The sequence below is a fragment of the Neopsephotus bourkii genome, unplaced genomic scaffold, assembly GCF_033783945.1.
Source record: "Neopsephotus bourkii isolate Nb327-2 ecotype Australia unplaced genomic scaffold, CSIRO-AGI_Nbou_v1 NB_941, whole genome shotgun sequence".
Classification (NCBI taxonomy): Eukaryota; Metazoa; Chordata; class Aves; order Psittaciformes; family Psittacidae; genus Neopsephotus; species Neopsephotus bourkii.
Window position 1 is genome coordinate 3,851,093 of NW_026901435.1, and position 20,607 is coordinate 3,871,699.

The 20,607-nt window shown below is 36.4% G+C and overlaps 1 protein-coding gene across 12 annotated transcripts in view; it reads left to right on the forward strand.

Moving 5' to 3' along the window:
* Window positions 1-20,607, forward strand: part of COL12A1 (collagen type XII alpha 1 chain) — a 102,142-nt gene that overhangs the window by 54,003 nt on the left and 27,532 nt on the right. For all 12 annotated transcript variants that reach the window (XM_061358420.1, XM_061358417.1, XM_061358414.1 and 9 more), the window contains 20 exons: window positions 803-932; window positions 1,741-1,880; window positions 2,927-3,056; window positions 3,875-4,017; window positions 5,030-5,159; window positions 6,085-6,227; window positions 7,783-7,912; window positions 8,097-8,216; window positions 8,867-9,013; window positions 9,806-9,922; window positions 10,330-10,476; window positions 10,898-10,972; window positions 11,537-11,676; window positions 12,758-12,881; window positions 13,048-13,191; window positions 15,421-15,585; window positions 16,749-16,787; window positions 16,881-17,019; window positions 19,167-19,309; window positions 19,701-19,810. In XM_061358420.1, the coding sequence (XP_061214404.1) occupies window positions 803-932; window positions 1,741-1,880; window positions 2,927-3,056; window positions 3,875-4,017; window positions 5,030-5,159; window positions 6,085-6,227; window positions 7,783-7,912; window positions 8,097-8,216; window positions 8,867-9,013; window positions 9,806-9,922; window positions 10,330-10,476; window positions 10,898-10,972; window positions 11,537-11,676; window positions 12,758-12,881; window positions 13,048-13,191; window positions 15,421-15,585; window positions 16,749-16,787; window positions 16,881-17,019; window positions 19,167-19,309; window positions 19,701-19,810 (2,556 nt within the window). The remainder of the gene's footprint in view (window positions 1-802; window positions 933-1,740; window positions 1,881-2,926; window positions 3,057-3,874; window positions 4,018-5,029; window positions 5,160-6,084; window positions 6,228-7,782; window positions 7,913-8,096; window positions 8,217-8,866; window positions 9,014-9,805; window positions 9,923-10,329; window positions 10,477-10,897; window positions 10,973-11,536; window positions 11,677-12,757; window positions 12,882-13,047; window positions 13,192-15,420; window positions 15,586-16,748; window positions 16,788-16,880; window positions 17,020-19,166; window positions 19,310-19,700; window positions 19,811-20,607) is intronic.

The following is a 20,607-nucleotide window of genomic DNA, read 5'->3' on the forward strand; positions in this document are numbered from 1 at the left end:
AGAAGTGTATCTAGGAATGTTTACTTTAGAATCAGTTTAACATCCATTTTTACTCTCTTCTGAGCAACATGCATTTCAGTTGAGGTTGTTGAACTGTTGAATGAATTGAATAGTTAAACGTAAGTTTAGTGAGAAATCACTAGAAGAATGAGGAACTGCAGTAAGATTAACTAGTATCTGTAATGAATTACTGGTACTGAAGTAAAAAAAGAATTATGATAATTCTGTTGAACTTTGTGCAAAGAATAGAATTAATAGATTTTATTCACAATGAGATAGAGTCCAGAAGTGGAAGTTGTGAAGACACCTCTTTTTAAGGAGAGCACACAGAACACTCGTGCTCTGTTCATGACATTTTAATATCAGTCTGCAAATAATTATTGGTCATATGAGAATAATTCCATGTCTGCTTTTTTTGTTACTGTGATATATGATTAAACTGCAGTTGCTAGGAAGGCAGTAGCAATGTCCCCACTGAAGTATTTAAGGTGGAATTTAGAAAAGTTTTTTATTGGCACAGATCTAGCAGTTGATATATAATTGTGGTTGTATGCAGGGTTGGAGGTCTTAAAGAATACTGGCTTTGTGTCATTGGGCTGTCTAAACTTGCTAAGAGGAATAAGTACTAAATATTATTATTGTTCAATGTCTACTGTCAGTGTCAGTCACAAGAGCATGCAGCATATGATATATCATAGGGTTTTCCTCTCCACATCAATTGTTTGCATTCTTCACTATAACATTAAGCATAACAGGGGCAGAATAAAAGGGATTATAATTCTTTTATTTTGTTTTGCTGCAGACTGTGGTTGGAGGGCGGCAGAACAGTGTGGTGATACAGAAGCTGCAGCCTGACACACAGTATGCTATTACTGTGTCATCAATGTATGCAGATGGGGAAGGGGGACGAATGACAGGACGAGGCAGAACCAGTAAGTAACTTCTGTGAATTTTCTTATTAGGTATGAAACAATATTGATTTATTACTTTTCAAGTTGGCTGACAAAAAATACTGTGGTGAAATTCATCCCATATGTAGCTGTGATTTGTCCTTTGGTGGGTTTCAAGTATCTAAAGTAAGAAGATCTGTAAATCTGCTGGCTGTAGAGAAACCCTGGGCAACCACTTTAGACTGGACACCAAGCTTTTAGGGCTGAGAGAAACCCTACTGCTACTATGGAACTTATTCCTCATCTTAATCTGTTTGTTTTATGCCACAATTTAGTAAGCATCTTTAAAGCATCTGAAGGCAGGTAACTCTCATATGTGTGTTGCTAATACTATTTTCCTGTCAGCACTTCCAGTTCAGAAGCTTTACAGTATGCACTTTGAGATTCCACCATTTTACATTGATAGTGTTGTTTTGATCATGCTATAGAAAGCACTGAGTGATTTGCTGCCAGAGGCACTTCAGGTATAAAACCAATTCACTATTTTTAATTAATTAATTATTTAACTCTAAATTTATTAGTTCATTTGTACTTGGTTTACTTTTGAGCCTGCAATACAAAGTCAGACATAGCAATGTGTTTGGTGAGGAAGGAACCAAACATTCCTAATGAACTTCTTTTGAAATTCTAAAATAGTGTTCAAAAAGATTTTTTTCTTATTATATTTAGCATTCCTTATGTTGTTGAATGAGTGTCGTGGTTTGTTCTGATTAATGAAGACGAATAATATTTAACATGAACTATTAAGCATGTGGTTCGACATTTCTGACAGCTCATTAATCTATTTCAGAACCTCTCACTACTGTGAAGAACTTGCTAATTTATGACCCAACCACTAGTACTCTGAACATTCGGTGGGATCATGCAGAAGGAAGTCCTCGCCAGTATAAGGTGTTTTATGGACCTACAGCTGGAGGCGCAGAGGAAATGGTAAAGACTTCATGTAGATTTCACTGTCTCAGATAATTTGCAGCTCATGGTGTTAGTGGAAAAATGCTGCCGGGCGAAGTGAGTCTTGTTGATTAGGCACTGGCTTTTTTTCTGTTCATAGCTAGCTCAGACAAAAGGGAGAGCACCTTCATGAAAGTCAGTTACTCCCATATGTATTACAGATGTTTGATTTTATAGTAGGCCTTCAGTGATTAGTTCTTAGCACAGGGATTTAATGCCACACAAATTTTTTTGTTTGTTTATTCTTAGGGCAGTGCATGTGAATGTAAAGCTGACTTCAGAGTGTACAAAAGGCTTTAAAGTTAGCAGACCTCATTTATACTTATTTTCACTGCTCAGATGACATGTGACTGTAGGCAGTCAGCCTGGATGATACATGTGGAAACAGAAAAATCCACATAGGTATTCTATTCCAACCTCCTAAAATGATCTAATTGCTAGGGAGCTAAAACAATCTTGAACATGTGAAACCATGTGTTTCTTTTCCATGTCTGTGCAATTGCATGTGCCTGTGAAAAGAGGAGTACATGAATTACCAGTCTTTCAATAACATCTAGAGAGCTACCAATGATAAATATTCTTAAATGCTGTGTTTTACTTTGTAACATGAGCTGCTCATTACTTCTCGTCATTAGTTTTAGTGTTTATGTAATGTTTATTTTTTATTTAGAAAGTGACCTTTTAATGCTTCTAAGCTGCTACATAGTATTCATTAAAGAGATCACTGCTGATTCTGTTATTAGTCGAACAGGATCAGGACTCAAAAGTGAAGATAGCTCTTCAGGGATTGTACGGGAGAGCATAGAATTTAACAATCATTTTTGTTAAGTCCAAGACAGAGCTTTCTTGAAAGGTAATTCCAGCAGATACCATGAACCATATCACTTTATGTTTCAGGGTTTGTGAATTTTTTAACACATCCAGTCTAGAAATGAGATGTGGTGGAGGAGTGAGGTACAAAAAAGCCTAAAAATTTTGCGTATTTATGTAATGTCATGACTCTACCTTTCTTTTTAAATTTGTAGACCACAGTACCAGGAAACACAAACTATGTAATTCTGAGGACTCTTGAACCCAACACACCTTACACTGTAACTGTGGTTCCAGTTTTCCCAGAGGGGGATGGTGGACGTGTCTCTGACACTGGAAGAACTTGTAAGTAAAATCATAGTTTTCCAGAAAATGTAAGGATTTTTTGTGTGAGTAGCTCAGAGAATTAGAAATTGGTTTTGAATCAATTCTCTTTTCTCAAAGCTAAAACATAAATTCAAGAAACTGTTTACCTGCTTGGGTATGGTTGCAGCTCTGTAGCTTACTCCGCTTTCTGTGCTTTTATTTGGGTGGAGGCTTTCGGTCTGTTTATCTTGGGCAAGATCAGCTCTTATGTTGTGCAGCAAACTTACGGTTTTAGTGAAATAGTAAAATTTTAATTGTAGTGCTCGTAGCAATACTTGTGAACAAATGGAAAATAGTGATTGTAATCCATAGTAATGTCCACAGAATCATAGAATCATAGAATAGTTAGGGTTGGAAAGGACCTTAAGATCATTAGGTTCCAACCCCCTTGCCATGGGCAGGGACACCTCGCTCTAAACCATATCACCCAAGAGCTCGTCCATACCATGTGCTTAAAATTTTTCAGGGAGCTTCTGCTCCTAAAGTCAGCATGACATAAAATGTGTAGTTTATGGCTACTTTTCATAGCTGCCTGATCAGCAATAGGGTTACAAAGTGTTATGATCATACCTTCAATTTGCAGTGTAAACATACATACTTTACTGGCTGGCAGGAGTGTTTGTAAAGACTAATCACCAAGACTCTAAGATCTGTAGATTTTGGGGTAACAAAAGTAATATGTTTATCTTGGGCTGTTGCCCTTTTTTTACTCCTTTGAGCACTGTTGTAAATTCAAGTGGAACTAGAACTAAAGAAAGTAAATCTCTAAAACTTTATTTAAATCATCCTTGATCTAGTGGAGAGAGGAACACCAAGAAACATTCAAGTTTACAATCCCACACCAAACAGCATGAATGTCCGATGGGAACCTGCTCCAGGTCCAGTACAGCAGTACAGAATTAATTACACTCCATTGTCTGGCCCAAGGCCATCAGAATCTGTGAGTAATTTGTTTTTTATGTTATTCCTTAAAAGTGTGCAGAGGATATTGCTTCCTTCAATGAGTGTAGAATAAGAGTAATAAGCTCAGGCCAACTGTGTGCCCAGGAGTGTACCTGCTGAAAACGCTTTCTCTACAGGAAGTTAGTCCATTGTAAATAGATGTTTAATTTGGTGAAATAAAAGAAATAAGAAATAAGACTACCAGCTAAAGATGAGTTAAAATAAAACTTTTTTTTTCTTTTTTACCTTAAGAAGAGAGAAGAAAACAACAAATATTTATTAGAAAATGTTTATTATGACTTCAGATATCAATTTTATGTGATTTTACAACTAAACCATCTATTTAGCTCAAATCATTAGTGTTTAAGTAGATCTTGGTGAGCAGTGGATATAGGTAAAAATTTGGCTTCCAGATGTGAAGTAAGAGATCTTGGATTTGTGTAGAAGTAGGTGGAGTTTTGGAGCTAAGTTTGTGAATGTAGTCACACCACATGTACACCTATATTGTACATGTACAGATGGGTGTATATGTTTTTATGTAAGGAAGTCTAAGAATTTTTAATGAATCATTTGCATCTGTAAAGTGAAACTGCATATTGCTTCACATATAAGTGGGAACCTGTCTATTAGTACCTGTTAGAAAACGTCATTTTTATGTCAGTAAAGCATGACAGAATTTACTTTTTTGCTTTCTGCTCCTGAATGTTGTTTTTTTTTTCTGAACCATTTTAATGTAAAATGTAAAAAAATAAAAACTCCGTTTGCAGAATGAGAGTTCCTTATGGATTCGTGGCTTTTTGGGTTTATTGGGGTTTTTTTCTTGCTCCTGCTCTTGAATTTTTATCAATATTATTTGGTTATTTTAAGCCTGTATTGTTTTTCTTGGAAAATGTGCAGCATGGTCATGTTCCCAATTTTTCTGTATTTCATTCTAACTGCTAATTCTAACAAGACATTGTATAAACTGCAACTTACTTATTTTATATAGATGCTTTTTGTTTCTGTTTTAGATTGTGGTACCAGGCAACACTCGCGATGTGATGCTGGAGCGCTTGACTCCTGACACTGCTTACTCAATAAATGTTATAGCTCTGTATGCAGATGGAGAAGGAAATCCAAGCCAAGCACAGGGTCGAACATGTAAGAGGCAGTCAGTAGTTGCTTTGTGAAATATATGTTGAAATGTGTGGGTGAAGAATTTATAAAATTGGTTAAAATCACAAACAGTGTGAGCTGTTCAGTTCAACTCTGAGATCAGTGCATTTGAGTTATGGCTGAAGCAATTGTAAGCCTCCATGGAATCAATCTTCTGCTATGTTGTCTGGCCGATATTGTACCTGCATAATTGTCAATGTAATTTTCACTTGTGAAAAAAGCTTAATTTGAATGTTTAAGAGTATAAAATCTGTTACATGAAATGTGATTACAGGCAAATAGCAGTTTGTCTTTAAAAAAAAAAAAAAGCATATTAAGATGGGTCGAATTTGCTGTCAACAGAAAAGAATGTGCTTCATTTTCTGTCTCTTACATGATAATTGTGTATGTCAGCCTCCCCAGATGTTTTTTTTTTTTTGCTGGAGTTGCCTAAACACCAAAACTTTCTTTTTACAATTTAACTTGTGGGATCTTAGTTTTCTTATGGTTGGCATCTTTAAAATTCATTCTAGAAATAACATATAAATGAGCTGCCTGTGGCAATAATAGGTCACCTCTCTTGCTACTTCTGTGCTTTTTCTGTTAAATCCCCACATTCACCTATAGTTATATGTGTTTGCATGAGTCTGAGAAGCAGAATGTATGTAGATGATGTAGATGCTTAGTTTGTGCATCCCTCAGATGTTGTCTCCCTTCCATACTGCTCCAGTACTTCCAGTTAAGGTCCTATTTCTGTTCAAAACCTCAGGTACTTCTGTATTATCATTGACTAAATTTACCTGTATGTGTTTATTTGGGGTTTCAGGGAGGGCCCTTAGCTTTGTTTTCAAGGCAGCATTTGAATCACTGAGGGTGACATGGAACTGGAAGAATCATACTTCATACAGCCTTCCATGTTTTATTTCTTTAGTGCCTCGCAGTGGTCCAAGGAACGTGAGAGTGTTTGATGCGACCACAAACAGCCTTTCTGTTCAATGGGACCATGCTGATGGGCCAGTCCAGCAGTACAGAATCATTTATTCACCCACTGTGGGAGACCCTATCGATGAATACGTAAGTTCTGTAATTCTTTAGTGAGCACCAAGCGGTTCTCTGTTGATTCTTTAGGCTACAGAAAAACAATGTTACCTGTTCTACATGTGGTACACTTTGTGTGCTCTGTAGGTTATTTGGTCACTGTTGTCAATGCTGAGAAGCTATTTGCATGAAACACTGGTTGGTTTATTCATCAGTTTTGGGGGGGGGGGTGTTGTTTATTTGTTTTTTCACAAAGTTGCAGAATATGTATGTTTTAATGAACCAACTTGTGTATAAAATAATGTGAAATGAGAGTCACATTAATCAGTAGGTTCTGAGCAGAACTTACTTTCTGACATTTAGTTCAAATATTGTGCTACAGTGAATAGCCATTTATTCATACGCTATTGATTATGAAGTCAGTGTGCTAAGATACAGAATAAACAGAAGCCTGCATTTTAAAAACTGAAGGGAGTGGTGGAGCTTAGTAAGAAAGCAATGGCAATGTTGATTCGGCATCTAACTTGCTTTTGTCAGGTTCAGTATGAATTGTGTGTTTAATTTCCTGCAGCTTAATGATAGCATAAATAAATCTGAAGCTTATAAAATTCTCTGAGTGTTTATAGCAAAGCCAAACTCAGAACCTATAGAGGTCAATAGAAGAATTCTTGCTGACTGCCACCAGCCAAAATGTAATGTGTATGGAGTGCTATTAAAATGCTATTACTGCTTATATATTATTACATAAGCCATGCTAAAAAATCATAATTTGAAAACTCCCTGCTGGATCTGTTAATCAGGATACACATATTCTTCAACACACACATCTTTTTTTTCCAGAAAATGTTCAACACTTCATAAAAACAGCAAGTCTCAACAATTTTTATCAAGTAATAATGGAAAATGTTGACTGGGACATGCTTTTCAGATAGATCTCTCAAGTTACTTTCCATAGTTTCAGTGCCTTATGGCCAGTTCACAGAGCAGTATCTCTTTTCGTATTATGCCTGTGTTTTTATTAGAAGAGAGCACTAGTGCATGAATGCACCAAGAAGCTGGGGAGATTGAAGGAAGCATAAATAGGTGTGTTTTTACATATACAAATATTTACAGCTTCCTTCTCAGACTAACTTGCGTCTGCCAAGAAAATTATATCCTAAGATGAGGGTAATGAAAAGGTAGAAATGAAGCTCATGAATAGCATGATGGGAGAGTTTTGACTGCCATCCTCATTTTAGGATTTTTTTCTGTCTTTTCTACCTCCAAGCACATTATAGTGACTTTTTCTTTTCTATGAGGGAACATACTGAAATCTTGGTGTCAAATTGCAGCACCTCAGTCTGATGTGAGGGCAGGGCCTTAAGAGTCAATTTGATTTCTCTTTTTTGCTAATCACAGTGTTTTATAATTTAAAGTAATATACATAATTGTTTATAGGCTATAACCCTTGAAATATCCTGAATGACTTTATCTACAGTAGACAAAAAAAAGTGCACCAAGGGTCAAAACAAATTTTTGGTTCTAGTTGCTGTCATTATTGATCAGTTACAGAACTGTGAGTTTGCTTACCTCTGTTTCTTTTGTGTTCTAGACAACAGTTCCTGGGATAAGAAATAATGTGATACTGCAACCACTACAATCAGATACACCATATAAAATTACTGTTGTGGCTGTGTATGAAGATGGAGATGGGGGACAACTGACTGGAAATGGCAGAACTGGTAATTAGCTTTAATATTACGTATTTTTTTCTAATTTAAGACACATATTTAGCACTTCAGCATTGTTAAGGTTTCATTATATTAACTATGTCTTTGACGTATTACCTGATAGAGTTACAATGTAAGCTTGTAGAGGTTGAAGAGCAGTCACAAGTCTAATTAGAGTGGTTTTCTTTCTTTTTAGTTGGCCTGCTTCCTCCTCAAAATATGTATATAACTGATGAATGGTATACACGATTCAGAGTTTCCTGGGATCCTTCACCATCCCCTGTTCTTGGCTATAAAATTGTATACAAACCTGTGGGTAAGAAAGCCTGTTCATTCCAAACATATAACTTTCAGAATAGTGACTGTCTAATGGGTGATCTGAATCGAAATCATACATATCATGAAATGACTGTGTTAAAGGACTTCTTTCTTTTCTCTGCTTACTGATTTTGATGGAAGCTTAAGTCTTATTATCAGTATTTTATACGAAGCACAATCTCTCAAACAGTGTTTCATGAATTCAATTGCAGAGATTAAATTGTATGCTTAACATATAATGCAGTGACTAGATAAAGTTCTGGACCAGACTTGGTTTTTTACCTCTTTAATATCTCCTATCCTTCTGAGTGTATGAACTGTTGTATGTGAGGTGAGCATTGGACATTTATGAATTTAGGTACTGAAGTCCTTCAGAATCTTTTTTATGTGACAGTACAACAATATGCGTACCTTTCCATAAGTTAAATCAAACACAAACAATGCACAATAGCCTGTAAAGCTATGTGTATGTTCTGTTTGCAACAGTCTAATGTGCTATGATTTAAGAAATTAGTATGTTTTGTTCCAGAAAAAAAAATGAGATTAGGAGTTAATGACATGTAAAAGACAGCAGATATTTCTGTAGTTCACCTAATCATGAATCTTTCTCTATCTCTGGACTTCCTTAATGCATCCTTTCAATTCAAGGTTCAAATGAGCCTATGGAAGTTTTTGTGGGAGAAGTGACTTCCTACACCTTGCATAATCTGTCTCCCAGTACTACTTATGATGTGAATGTTTATGCCCAGTATGATTCTGGAATGAGTATACCTTTGACAGATCAAGGCACTACATGTAAGTAAAAATAATTTTGTTGTCGTCATGCTAGATACATATATTGCTCTTAGATAATGTTGGTTAAGAGAGGATTTTTAAGGTTGGTTGTTAGAGAGCCTGAATATTCTCATGGAGAATACGTCATTTGTCTATGATGTAGATATGGGAACAGCAATGGAAATAAAATCTTAAGTAATGACTCGATGGTATAAAATTTTCTAGTTTGCCTTCTAAAATTGTATTCAGCTATAGCTGAAGTCAATCTTTAACTGTCTCCAGGGAGCTACAAAATCTAACCATGCTAAGCAGGTCTAGGCTTTCTGCCACTCTGCTTTTATCTCACAGGAATGTCCAGTGATTGAAACTTCAGCTTTTTAGAAGGAGATGATTTTGTTGATAGCCTCAGCTAAGAAACTTCTAAAAAATTCTCCAGTTAAGATGAATTAAGCATCCTGAGTTTTGTTGACTTGATACATTCTTTTCATACTGCCATATGTATGTGTCAGACTCTCATTTTTAGAAGTTTCTTATTATATAAAGAACTCAACTTACTTCACATGAAAACTCATAAAATGGGTTGTTACCCAATATGGGAAAGGTATCAGACTTGAGGCGTTTGTAAATAGCAAGGCTGTGATCTCTGGGGCATAACAGAAAATGAAGAGATTTGGCTAGAACTGCTCTTTCCTTCTGTATTTAAAAAAAAATCAAGTTCTGGACCAGGACTGCCAATATAGTTTTCATTTCTATGTACTTCATCCACTACATACTGTTTTCCAGAAAACAATTTATCTGTTTGTCTGTTCACAGTGTATTTGAACGTCAGTGATCTAACAAGTTACAAAGTGGGTTGGGATACTTTTTGTATCCGATGGTCACCACATCGGTCAGCAACTTCCTACAGACTGAAGTTAAACCCAGCTGATGGTACGTGCATTTAATTTTTTGCATTTTATGGAAACATAATTGTCTTATTTCAGTGACAACACCACTTACTTGAGATGGTGGCAAGCACCCACCAGAAGCCATGATACATCTGGCTGAGCTTTAAATCTCTGAACATAACCTGTTTTTCTAGAGTGGTGAAAGCTCTGCAAAGAGGGAGTGCTGCTTATTGTCAAGTTATCTTTCATTACTGGGCATCTGCTAGTTACCTGGGTTTCGCAAGTACACTGCAATGTTGGTCTAGAAAGGCTATTACAGGACAAGAATAAGACTTGTCTCACCCATTCTGACCTCCTCTAACAAGGTCTCTGATTTTTACACTTATTTATGCACATGTTAAAAGGGAAATAGTGGTTTCTAACTTCCTTTCCATTGGGCTTTTTTGACAGGTTCAAGAGGACAGGAAATCACAGTACGTGGATCAGAAACGAGCTATTGTTTTACTGGCCTCTTGCCAGACACAGAATACAATGCTACCATCTTTGTTCAGACCCCTAACCTCGAGGGACCTCCAGTCTCTATGAGAGAGCATACGGGTAGATACGCTGTGAACCTTCAGTTTTGACTGTAGAATTTGTCTTGCTCCTAAATGGCTTTCAATACCTTTTTTTTTAAAGTTATCTTTCCTGTTTCTGTCAATGGGATGTCAACTGGACTTTATGGGTGAAAGAAAAATCCTATGCTCTTCTTCAAACCAAGTGTTTCCTATCACTTGGATGAAAAATGGAGGTGCATTGTCATAGTACAGTGTTACTCAGCTTACGTAAAAGTGTTCCTGTTACAATGTACCTCTGTTTTGATAATAGCAATACTCTCATTATTCTTGTAATACAAAAGATTTTTTTTGCCAATGATACATTGGCTAGATTAGTGAGAAAAGATTAGAATCTTTCTGTATTGCAATATATTCCTTGAAATGAATAATTTAGGTGAAATTAAAAAAATGTTTCATTTCAGTCCTCAAACCTACAGAGGCACCAACTCCACCACCTACACCTCCTCCACCTCCTACAATTCCTCCAGCTCGGGATGGTATGTTTGTTTGCAGAATTACTCATTATTTTTATGTAGTTGCTCCACTGCTTAATAGTTTAATTTTATTTTTCATAAATTTAAATAGATTTAAAACTAGCACAGCATTTTAGGAAAATGAAGTCGGACAGCAATTTCCTAATGCCATCTGTTTGCCCTTGAGCTTTACTAGACTTCAACATTTTCTGGTTTAGAACACCAAAGTGCATACATTTAGGGAAAAAATACACGATAACCTGTAGCTCTGCAGCAAGTCTGTGAGTCTATCTGCCCTCAGAAGACAATTTATGTTTTATGTTAGCTGCTCAGGAAAGAAAAAAAAAAACGTAATTTAAAACATTGAAATTTGATTCTTGAGCTCTTTCTCACTTCTTGAACTTTTCTTTGAAAAATTTTAATAACTGTTTTTGTATTGAGCATTAGCCATCTGCCATGTTGGCTGCATGGTAAGAGAAGTTTGCTGAATATTTAGCATTCTTGAATTTTCAGATTTTGAAGCGATGTTCTTTATTTCACAGTGATATGGTTGATGTGTTTTAAGTGTTCCTTTTCTTGGTTTTTCAGTATGCAGAGGTGCCAAAGCAGACATAGTGTTCTTGACTGATGCTTCCTGGAGTATTGGTGACGATAACTTCAACAAAGTAGTGAAATTTGTTTTTAATACAGTAGGAGCATTTGACTTGATTAATCCTGCTGGAATCCAGGTAGGTTTGTTTTTTTCATTGGGAAAATTTTGGAGAGAAAATGAAGATGGAGCTGAATTACTAAAGTTGCATGGGATTTTCCTTTCTTTCAGAATGCTATCATTTTTTCTTTGTATTAGATTGTTGTACGACATGTGTATGTGTATGAATGTATAATTATTTCTGAAATGTATTGGTCATTTTGAAAATGCAAAGGGTATCCAGTCTATCCTGAGAGGTTACTATTCTGAAAGACAAAAGTTGTAGTGTGTGTGAATCCTCCAAGCAGAGAAACTGGGTTGATGTATGGCCCACATATGGTTAATTTTCTATATATATATATATTATTTTTTTTGATAGGGCATCAACAACTAGAACACTGTCTAGCTGTTATACACTAGGTTTTCTGTTTCGTATCAGAAATCTGTTTTGAGGTCAGTCTGACTGTTGAGTGAGGATTACATTTTAATTTCTCAGTGCAAGAAAGAAGTCTTGTATGTATAGAGTCCAGCTGGCATGCCATAAGCCTTGTCTTACAGAGCTGCCTAGAACCCCACTAAGTAGGCAGAAGCCATTCAGGAAAGGCATTTGCAGAAGTCTCTTCATCCCATCCTAAAGATAGATAACATGGGTCCACTAAGCAGATAATTTCAGAATAAACATTCAGTGATTGTATTTCAGTATTTAAAGAAAGAGAATACACAATTTAGTATATATCCAACTTTATTGAGATTCTATTGTGAATTATTTTTTTCTCTCCTAAATAAACCTGGAAGAGAGTTTTAGATATTGTATGTCTGCTCAGAAGCAGAGAATAGGCATCATAATAATATACTGCATCACAATAATAGGAATAATTCAATTATATGTATTTAAGATTGCATCACATTTCATACACTCAAAGAGAAAGAAAGAAGAGTTGTGTGCATATTGCTGGGATGATATCAGTGTATGTAGATATGTCTGTGTATGCATAATCATACATATATTAAAAAAAATCAATTATTTAATGCTTACTAATATACCACAATAAATATTTAAATTGAGTCTGTTGGTCTGAACATGGAGGTATGAGACAGCACTGTGGTATGTTCCATTTCAGGTTTCATTTGTGCAGTACAGTGATGAAGCAAAATCTGAATTTAAACTGAATACATTTGATGACAAGGCCCAGGCCCTGGGAGCTCTTCAAAATGTTCAGTACAGAGGAGGAAACACAAGGACAGGTAATTCTGAGTGGTAATCATATTTCTTTAACATAAAATATTTTCAGAAACTGCTTCATTATCCTAATATTGCATGGCTGAACAATCAGGTTTTTATGTTCTGGTTTTGCTGCGTGGCTCTTGCCTTTTCTGAATAATTCTTTCTTGTTCATTGTGTACTTTGCAGGCAAAGCCCTAACATTTATCAAAGAAAAGGTTTTGACTTGGGAGAGTGGCATGAGGAGAGGTGTTCCCAAGGTACTTGTTGTTGTCACAGATGGTCGGTCTCAGGATGAGGTGAGGAAAGCAGCAACGGTCATACAGCACTCTGGTAAGCAATTCACACTACCTCACTGTTTCAGTTCCTTCTGTGTTTAGGAATGAAATTAGAAGTGGTGCTTCAGTTATCTGGGAATCCTTTACTCATAATTTATGGACTCAAAAACATATTCTGAGTATTTGGGAAAAATGCAAAACTACGTAAAGGATTTAGAATCTCTGGGCCAGGCTTACTTTTTCTTTCTCTAGCCTTCTTTCCGGGGAAGGATGTGGCTTCCCAAAGCTTTCAGGTAATTCCTTATGCATATTGTTTCATATATGTGAATTTTGGTTATTTTGTTCTCTCCTTGCTGTGTGGATCCCCAGGATCATCGTGAACTGTGCTCCATTTTACTGCTTTGATGTAATGGGCCTGGCTTTTTGAGCTTTATGTTTTACCTGATATAAACCAGTGAATCTCCATTCAAAGTATGTGTTTTTGGTGGAGCTGGGTCTGAACTGACTCCTTCATTGACTTTTGAACTGAGAAACGTTGCACTTCCTCTTCAGATTTGCTGAATGTGGCTTAAGTGAGTCTAATAATCTATTCCTGTTCCTGCACCCATCAGTTCTGCATATCAGTGCCTATCCACCTGGAGTTCTGTTCCCTGAGTAAGGAAATTATGTACTTCCTTACAGAAATTACAGGCATGTAAACCATCAGTAGTCATCATCTCTGCCCCTATGATCTGAAAGAATCAGCTCCATCTAGAGGTTTTCTAAAGATGTTTGGCTACCCTATTCATAAAAGTCTCTACAGTCTCCCTGAATAATCTGCCTCAGTACTTAACTAGCCTAATAGTTGGAAAGCTTTGCCTCGTTTCACTTAAGTGTTTCTTCAGGCTAATGAAACTGTTGTCTTCTTTTAATTTACCTGGTTAACCAGGAAAGCAACTGATCACTTTCCACTATAATGGGCCTATATATTTGAAGCCTGTTGTAATTTCCACTTTCTGTCTTCTCTTTTCTAGACTGAACAAATCCATTTTCTTCAACCTGCTGTTGATCATGTTTTCTCAACCTGTTATCATTTTTGCTCTCCTCTCTACTTGCTTTGGTTTCTTTGCATCTTAAATGCAAAGGCTGGGCAGAGTATTTCAGCCAAAGCTTTACCAGAATTGGCTACAGAGGAATAATTATGATATTTCTGAAAGATTAAAAATTGAAATAAAGATAGCTTTCTAATTTGCAATAAATGCGAATTCTGCTTTCAGCCTTGAAGTAGCATTTCCAATGTCTGTGCAATGTCAGTGAAATTTTGTAGGAGACTTTGTTCTATATAGTGCTGAATTGTTCAATGAAGGTTGGTTTTTTCTCTTCCTTGCTTTCTGGTTTGGCAGCAAGGTCAAATTATTACATGGAGGCTTAAGTGAGAGAAGGGAGAGGAAGAAATGAGTCAGAGACAGAATCCTGTGAAAGCTACAAACTAGCAGGAAACAAAAACTTGATGCAGAAGGCAAGAAGATGCTAATTTAAGGAAAACCACCCTGACAAAGGAGATTATGCTTGTACACCTAATGATATGACTAAATTGTAGGGCCTGGGTTCTTATCATTTGACTTAAGCCATCTAATAACTAAATGTCTAATCTAAGGTCATAACGTAGAGTCTTTTTGTGGCTAGTGAAGAGACCAACAGATAGGCATCTGCAGACCATGGCTTCTTCTACCTTGAAGTTACTGTCTTAGGGAGGTGGCATGAATTACATTCTGAATTTGCCCATGTCTGTCTGTTGATTGTAGAGGAAAACTAGACAACCAGCTTAGACTTATTGTTAACTTGGAAAGTAAAAAATTGTGAGATAAATACCACCCTAAAAAAAGTGAAAGAGAAACTGAGAAGCATGCAGGAGATGGCAACAGATCAACAACTGTATAACTAATAGGCTGCACAGAGATTTTGCACACAGGACAGATTTAAGAAACTGTAAAATTGAGAAGACTGTACATTTTGTATGAAAGAGTGAGGGGACTATGTAGCCAAGGCTGTGTGAGATTGGTTAATGTCCAATAAAAATCAGTGAAAGAAGGAGGAGAAAATTTTGAAAGAAAGATTCAAAAATCAGTTTAATCTCTCCTGGGTTTAGATAGGGTGAAAGGATCTTCAGAATGTATGCTCATAATGAAAGCCAGATAAAAGAGTAGGTAGAGTAATCAATGACAGAGATGGTCTGTGAAATACTGACCTAAAAAATGACAATGTATATTTACTACATTTCAAGTAACAAGTGTTATTTTTACAGGCTTCAGTATCTTTGTGGTTGGTGTGGCCGACGTAGATTACAATGAGCTGGCCAAGATTGCCAGCAAACCCAGTGAACGTCATGTATTTATTGTTGATGACTTTGATGCCTTTGAAAAGATTCAAGATAACCTTGTCACCTTTGTGTGCGAGACAGCTACCTCAAGTGAGTAGAAGACACTATTTTCTCTTTTCCCAAATTAATACACTGCTATTAGCCTTATATACTGCTACAGTTGTGCAGTGAGCTTACCCTGGCTGGGTGCCAGATGCCCACCAAAGCCGCCCTATTACTACCCCTTTCAATTAGACAGGGGAGAAAAACAAAATGAAAAGCTCATGTGTAGAGATAATGACAGGGAGAATTTTTTCACCAGTTACTGTTATAGGCAAAACAGACTTGACTTGGGGAATTCAGTTTTTCATTTATTCCTAATCAAATCATAGTAGGGTAGTGAGAAATAAAATCAAATCTTAAAAACAACTTCCCCCACCTCTCCCTTTTTTCCTGGGCTTATCTTTGCTCCTAATTTGCCTTCCTCCTCCCCATGAGCAGCACATGGGGGGGGGGAGCTGGGGTTGTAGTCAGTTTATCACATGTTTCTGTCCCTTCTCCCTCTTCAGGGGAAAACTCCTCACACCCTTTATCTGCTCCAGTGTGAGGTCCCTCTCATGGGAGACAGTTCTCCATGAACTTCTCCAATGTGAGTTCTTCTCACTGGCTGCAGTTCTTCATGAACAGCTACAGTGTGGGTCCCTTCCACAGGATGCAGTCCTTCAGGAACTGAATGCACCAGTGTGGGTCCCACACACAGCCTATGGGTGCTAAAGAGGTGCAGCTATAGTGTGTGATGCTGTTTTAAAATTATCTAAATAAAGTTCAGTTGTTTACTCAAGTCAAATCCTTCTATGTCAAAAAAGAGAAATTTCAGGCCTGTCATGTGCAACTGTGTAACTGCCTCAAGTGCTGGTTCCTGAAGAGCCATATAAATCTGAAATTTTTCCTTGTAAATCTGACATCTATTATACAGCCTGACTCATGCTTTAAATATTCATGGAAAGACTGTGTCATTGTGCTTCTTCTTATGAATTACATCTTAAAATATTTATTCCATAGAATTTGTTACAGTAGAAATATCATATTAAAAGTAACGAGTAAAGATTTTAAGAGTACATAGAGCAGAACACAGTACAAAAATATAAAAATAAGTTGGCTGATAATGCATAATAGCACAGACCTTTTGGTAATAAAGCTTTATGAAGTATATATATGTTCATATCCTGTTAGGTTTTATAGTCTTTAATTATACATTTTTTCATATCTTTTAGCTTGTCCTCTCATTTACTTGGAGGGATACACTTCACCTGGTAAGTAACTGCCTAATATTTTGGTGTAGGTTCATTTGTGTCTTTTTGAGCTCTACAGTATTTATATTTTTCATTTTCTCTCTGGATTTAAAGGTTTCAAGATGCTGGAATCATATAATCTAACAGAGAAGCATTTTGCTTCTGTACAAGGTGTATCACTGGAATCGGGCTCTTTCCCAAGCTATGTAGCATATAGACTCCACAAAAATGCCTTTATCAGCCAGCCAATACGGTAGGTAAACTTGAAAGACTCAAATTTAAGGCAATCAGTCGAGGAAGGATTAACAGAGTTTATAGGTGACAGTGTTAGTATGATGTTATGAAAGTTGCATTTATTTGATGTTCTTTTTAGTGGGCTCCAAGAAAAACACTCTGAAGAACACCTATTGTTGTTCTCATTAAATGCAAACCTATTTCTTCCGTTGTGTTCTGTTCACTATTAATCCAGTTGTGTGTTGTTCTGTTTTGATATTATGCTTCTCAACCATTTGAGTTGCATATAATCCATGGTTTGTTCTTAGGCAGTTGAACACCAGCCTCCATCATACAAAGAAAGAGCTTAGTGCTCCTGGTGGGAAATGGTTTCAGTATGGAGGGATATGCACCACTTTTTGCAGAAGCACCACCGTGCTGCAGTAGGTAGCACATTGATGCCATTTGGGTAGTTTCTCCTCTACTTGAGTTGCCATATTTGGCTAAGGAAGTGGAGTTTTCAAGAGCCCGCAGTCTTAAACCTTGATTATGGAGATGTAATCAATATATGGTCATTCTTGCCAACATTTTTTCACAAAACCCCAAAAGCACAGTTTTATTAAGAGGGGAGCAGTACCTCTCTTCTTTTCTTTTTACATTTGTTCCTCTCCCATCTATTTGAGTAAGTTTCAAAAAAAGTCAGTCTGAGTCAGAGGAGATGCCTAAAGATAGCCCATTATTCCTATAACATTTGAGAAAATTTAATCTTCTTTTCGTACAAGCTTTTGAAATCTGCAATTCTGCAAGACTGGGTAAAGATCAGATCACAGACAAGGGAGCTGAAGTATATGAAGAAATAACCTCTTTTTGCCAGCCTTCTCAGCTCACAGCTTTAAAGGTGGAGGACCTGTGGACTTTCTGAGTTCACTGACATGCCGTTATAGCTGTGGGAGTGATAGGTCCCTGACACCCTGGATTTTTATGACCTAGAGAAATAAAGATAATCCCATTTTTACAACTCTCTTACATTAAGATAAACGTTGCATTTAGCAGGGTAAGAAAGATGATAAAATGACAATAAAGAGACAGACTTCCTATTTATTTATTAATATTTTTTTTTTTAGAATGTTGTGATACATAGTCTGTTGTCTGCTGTAAGACATGGAGTAGGCTTACCAGAGTATTCTGGGCACTTATTTTTCATCAGATGCTAGAAAATAAAACTTACGTTAGACTGAGTCAGAAAAGTAAGAAAAGCATCTTGATCCTGATGGCATAGTTGTTTCCATATCTGAAATAACTTGGTATACAACTTGCAAATACTGTTGTTATATCTACTTCAATATTTTAATTCTTGCAGTGTGCTGTGTGATGTTGTTGACTTACTGATGTGGTTATTACTGCAGTGTCCATAATTGTATGGGTATATAAGCTTTGCCTAAAATACAGAGGAGCTCCTTTCTCCATTTTGAGGTTTCTGTGTTTATGTTCATGAGGCCAAATCACCTTCTTAGTTCCATTATAATAGTTAAGGAGAAGCATAAGCTCCCTCCTTTCTTGAAGTCCTCTTTCTTCATTCCCTCCCCTCCCGTTCAGAAAATGCTGGAGGCCATTTAATGCATGTTTCTATTTACTTTTGGCTTTCTGCTTTTTTAATGTCTAACAGTCTGAACATCACAAATCTAAAGGTCTGCCACTGATGCAGAATCCAAATACATCACCAATTGCAGAGAATACAATAAATAACTCCTTCACTGCATCTGTGCCTGAAGGGCAGGAGTAGTTATGTGCTGTTTTCTGTTGCCTGTCAAAAACAGGCCAGAGCAATGCGGCAGTAGGTTTTTCTTTACTTCTCATCAAGGAATTTTAAATATGTGTAGTTTATACAGAATCTTGCCACAGGAATACACCTCCAAGAGTTCTTGGTCATATTCTGACTTCCTTCACCACAGTTAATGGTGCCTGGACCAACTAAAGACAGCCTGTGAGTTCATTTTAAGAAATAATGTGATGGTTTTTATCACAAAGTACTCTCTCTTTTGAGAGAGTAGTTAAAATGATCAGTTCCGTTAAACACTGTGGTTTCCCTGTTACTCTCATGTCTTTGATTTGAAAAAGAGAAAATTATGAAGATCTTCTTTTCCTTATGTTTCCATGTGACAAAATATCTTCATGTTGTCTTAACAGGGAGATTCACCCAGAGGGATTGCCACCGGCATACACTATCATCCTATTATTCCGCCTTCTGCCTGAATCCCCTAATGAGCCTTTTGCAATTTGGCAGATTACAGATAGAGATTACAAACCACAAGTTGGAGTTGTGCTCGATCGTAAGGATGATTATGTTTATTGCATATAGAATTAATAGTTCATATTACTTTGCATGCATTCTTCTAAAATATTTCGAAACCCAAAGCAGTCTTACATGGTAAAAGGATTTTTATTTTTTTATTTTTAAGAGATTTTTGGTTTTACTTTCTACATCAACTACTTTTTTTTTAATTTTGACTAAGAATAATTCACCTAAGCTACCTTTCAACTTTGGTATTAACTCTAAAACCTAAGAAAATAGGTCTATGTTCTTATGGGTCATTAAGACCATCTGTAACCCTTGTTTACCCATTTGAATGGTACGCTACATTTTATTTATAAGTGTATTTTAGGATGATGGTTTCAGTAGTACATATGAAATGAAATTTATTTAATTTTCATTCATTGCAGCTGCCAGCAAAGTCCTGTCATTCTTTAACAAAGATACAAGTGGAGAGGTTCAAACTGTAACTTTTGATAATGATGAAGTAAAGAAAATCTTTTATGGAAGTTTCCATAAGGTAAAGGATTGAAATAATGAATTTTGCTTTCTAAAGTGCTGTTCTTTGAAACAAAAGACAAGCAAGCAGAAGGCACTGTCAGTGACCGGTCTTTATACAGTACTGTAAATTGACATACTTACAGATTGTGTAAAACAAGATCTCTGAAGTTACAGCTCTTCTTTGAACCAAGTAAGAGGTTTGTCAAGATTGTGAAAGTGGGGGGATATACCAGAACAAGACATTATAGCCCAATTTCTGAGACATGAAAGAGGAAGAATAAAAGATAAACTAGAAAGAATAGGAAAGGAAGCTGTGATGAGAAAAGATTGGAGGGTAGTGTAGTAGTTTGAAATCATTAAGAGAAGAGGAAAATACAGCCACAGAAAGTACATAGCTGTTGACTTATAAAGGCAGGGAACCAATTTTTGGAGATGAACAGAACATTAAAAAAGATTTGTATGTTTAAAAAACATGTTACATGTATATGGATGTTTTGTATGTATGAACGTGTATTGATATATTTCTGGCTTAAATTCACTGGGCCTAAAATATTACAAAGTAACATTAACTGAGGAAATAACCATCATGGGAAAGAGCCCATAAAAGATTGTGTAATCTCTTTGTGATTTAGAATGAAGCTCATGTTTTTTGAATTGTCAAAATGGCTAGTAAAATCCTGACGTTACTGCATCTGCCTTCAATTGTGATAGTTTTGTGTTTGCTTTTCTCATTTTGTGCACCTAATTATAAAAATTTGATCCTGCCAGGCTTCCTTACCTTTAGTTATCAGGAAGTGTTTGACTCAGGCTACATAT